The 2653-nt window shown below is 39.6% G+C and overlaps 1 protein-coding gene across 1 annotated transcript; it reads right to left on the reverse strand.

Moving 5' to 3' along the window:
* Window positions 1–134: 134 nt before the first annotated feature.
* Window positions 135–2426, reverse strand: LOC110454005. The gene has a single exon (XM_021503287.1). It carries the CDS (start codon window positions 1874–1876, stop codon window positions 287–289), a length of 1590 nt encoding a protein of 529 aa, XP_021358962.1. The 5' UTR covers window positions 1877–2426; the 3' UTR covers window positions 135–286.
* Window positions 2427–2653: the final 227 nt, after the last annotated feature.

Consider the following 2653-nt stretch of genomic DNA (forward strand, 5'->3'; position numbering starts at 1 on the left):
AATGTCACACAATCTGTAGTCTAGACATTTTACTTATAATCCTGTGAATGTCACACAATCTGTAGTCTAGACATTTTACTTATAATCCTGGGAATGTCACACAATCTGTAGTCTAGACATTTTACTTATAATCCTGGGAATGTCACACAATCTGTAGTCTAGACACTTTACTAATAATCCTGTGAATGTCTCACAATCTGTAGTTGAATTGTAATCATGTGAGTTTCCTTTTTCTCTGATTTCCATGTCATTGTAACTAGATATACTAGTTGTTTGGTTACAGGTGCTACACACTGCTGTACTGTAGTAGTTTGACATTGTCACCCTCAAACACTGCCCACAGGACATCCTCCCTGTCTATACCTACAGCCCATGTACGGTCTGTGTCTGTGTGTATGACCCTGAGGAACTCACCACCTCCACTGATGAGTAGGACCCTGTAGTTGTCCTCGTCCCCTATGATCAGGTTCCCCACACTGTCATACACCACACCACAGGGGTAAAATCGTTCACCTCCTGTTTGTGGTGTTGGTTTATATGTACTGGGGATGTCACCTCTATATACAAACAGCTCCTTGAAATCAGTGTCCATCACAACAACATGTTGATTTTCATAACCACCATCACTTACAAGACTGAAATCAGTGACTGCCACATTGTGAGTGACAGGACACTCTGAGATCCTGTATGGTGTACACACTAATGGTTTCCCAGTCCCTTTAGCCATAGTAGTACACACCATTTTACCATCTGTGGTAAATTTGGAGATGTGTTTGGTCATCCCTACAATGACATGGTTACTGGCTGTAATACATATACACCTGGGTTCCTCCTTGGTACTGAATCTGTGAGTCAGTCGTCCTGATACCAGCTCCATGATGTTATTTTTATCATCACAGACCCACAGTGTGTGTGTGGTGGGTGACAGACTGATGCCATTGATCCAGACATTGTGTTTGACCTTCTGTATTACTTTACCCTTCCTGTCCAGGAGAGTTAATGTGTCACTGGCCTTGGTCCACAGCTGACCATCAGTGGTGGGACATATAGAACCAATGTCACATGGAGACTTCCACTCCTCCACTACCTTGGTCTGTGGCAGTAGTTTGTATGTTGTCACTGCTTTCTTCCCTTTGGCTCCCGACTGTTGTTGTTGTTGTGTAGAGGGTCCCCGATCATCAGATGTTGAGACTGACCGATCCTGGTCAGTTAAAGTTTGACCTTGACCTGAGGTGGTAACTTTCCCCAAGGCTTTTTTTAAGTGATCTAGAGGGTTTTCATTTGGAGTGAAGTTGGCAGTACCCAGGACAGGTTTTACAGGGAGACTGTGTGTAGGAGAATGGATCTCACAAAATGTATCATAAATCTGTATGTGTGAACCACGCTGGAGAGCTGCTTTGCATTCATGAATTTGTTGTTTGAGTTGTTTCTCGTACATCTCCAGGTCCTGTTTGTATTTATTTATCAGCGAGGTATTATCCTGTTCCATTTTTTGGTAAAGAGAGAGTGTCAGTGCTGTAAGCAAGTCCAGCTCTTGTTTTAAGTTATCTGTTTGCATTTTTAACTTTTGTGACAGCTTTTCAAAACCACTGGTGTTGTCTTTAAGGAGCGTATCAGTAGCAGTGATGTATTTCCCAATTTGCACGAGGTCATTTTTTTCTGTTCTGTCTATAAAGTTTTTAATGTCTGGTTCTTTCTGGGGAGTGATTTCACTTAGCTCACACACTGTATGAGTTTTGTGAATAGAAGAAAGGCATTTTAGACAAACCGGTTCCTGACATTTTTCACAATACAATTCTAGCTGTCTTCTCCTGTGGTGAATACATGTGGTTTGACCTTTAGTACGGAGAGGTATTTGGCTTATAGGGGTTGCCATTTTGAAAAAAAAAAAAAAGCTGAAATATTTGTTGAAATGTTGAAGATGTTTGTTGTTCTTGTATCAATATAATATTATCAGTAATCAATATAATATTATCAGTAAACACTCATAAATAAGAGTTTGTTATGTAAAGAAATGAAAACTTGACTTATAACTGTCCCATCCAGTAGTGTATGTTTGTTTAGTATTTCGTAATATAAAAATACTATAGAATAACTACCCCACGATCACTGCTGTCACAGGGTTACTGTGATGATGAATCCAGGTTTACCGTTCCACACTTCAGAAGGTTCACTTACATTGTCCATATTTATCTAGCCCTGGAATTCACAATCACAGGATGAACTTCACTCTAGGTTTGTTGATAAATCTGTCACTTTCCTGCTGACATTGTAAAAGTTTGATCAAACCTTGAAAGATGAAATTTGACTGGTAAGTAATATCAACAAATGTCTGTCCTGTGTACACAAATCCATGGCAATGCGTAGATCTACCTGTTTAGACCTGCAGTTGTACAGACTAAATAACTTCCCTGTTGAGCGTGGTTACCGACAGACAAACAGTGATAATAAAGCAATCGATAGTAAAGTAGGTCAGTGGAGGTTGTGTTTATAAACCGTAGCATTTACATAACTGGTGTGTATTGTCTAAAAGATATGTACATATATATACTCAATATACACCTGTGTATTGGGTAATACGACATACCTGTACTGTAGGTAGATATACCTGTGTATTTGGTAATACGACATACCAATACTGTAGGTAGATATA

This window comes from Mizuhopecten yessoensis, unplaced genomic scaffold (assembly GCF_002113885.1).
Source record: "Mizuhopecten yessoensis strain PY_sf001 unplaced genomic scaffold, ASM211388v2 scaffold7615, whole genome shotgun sequence".
Lineage (NCBI taxonomy): Eukaryota > Metazoa > Mollusca > Bivalvia > Pectinida > Pectinidae > Mizuhopecten > Mizuhopecten yessoensis.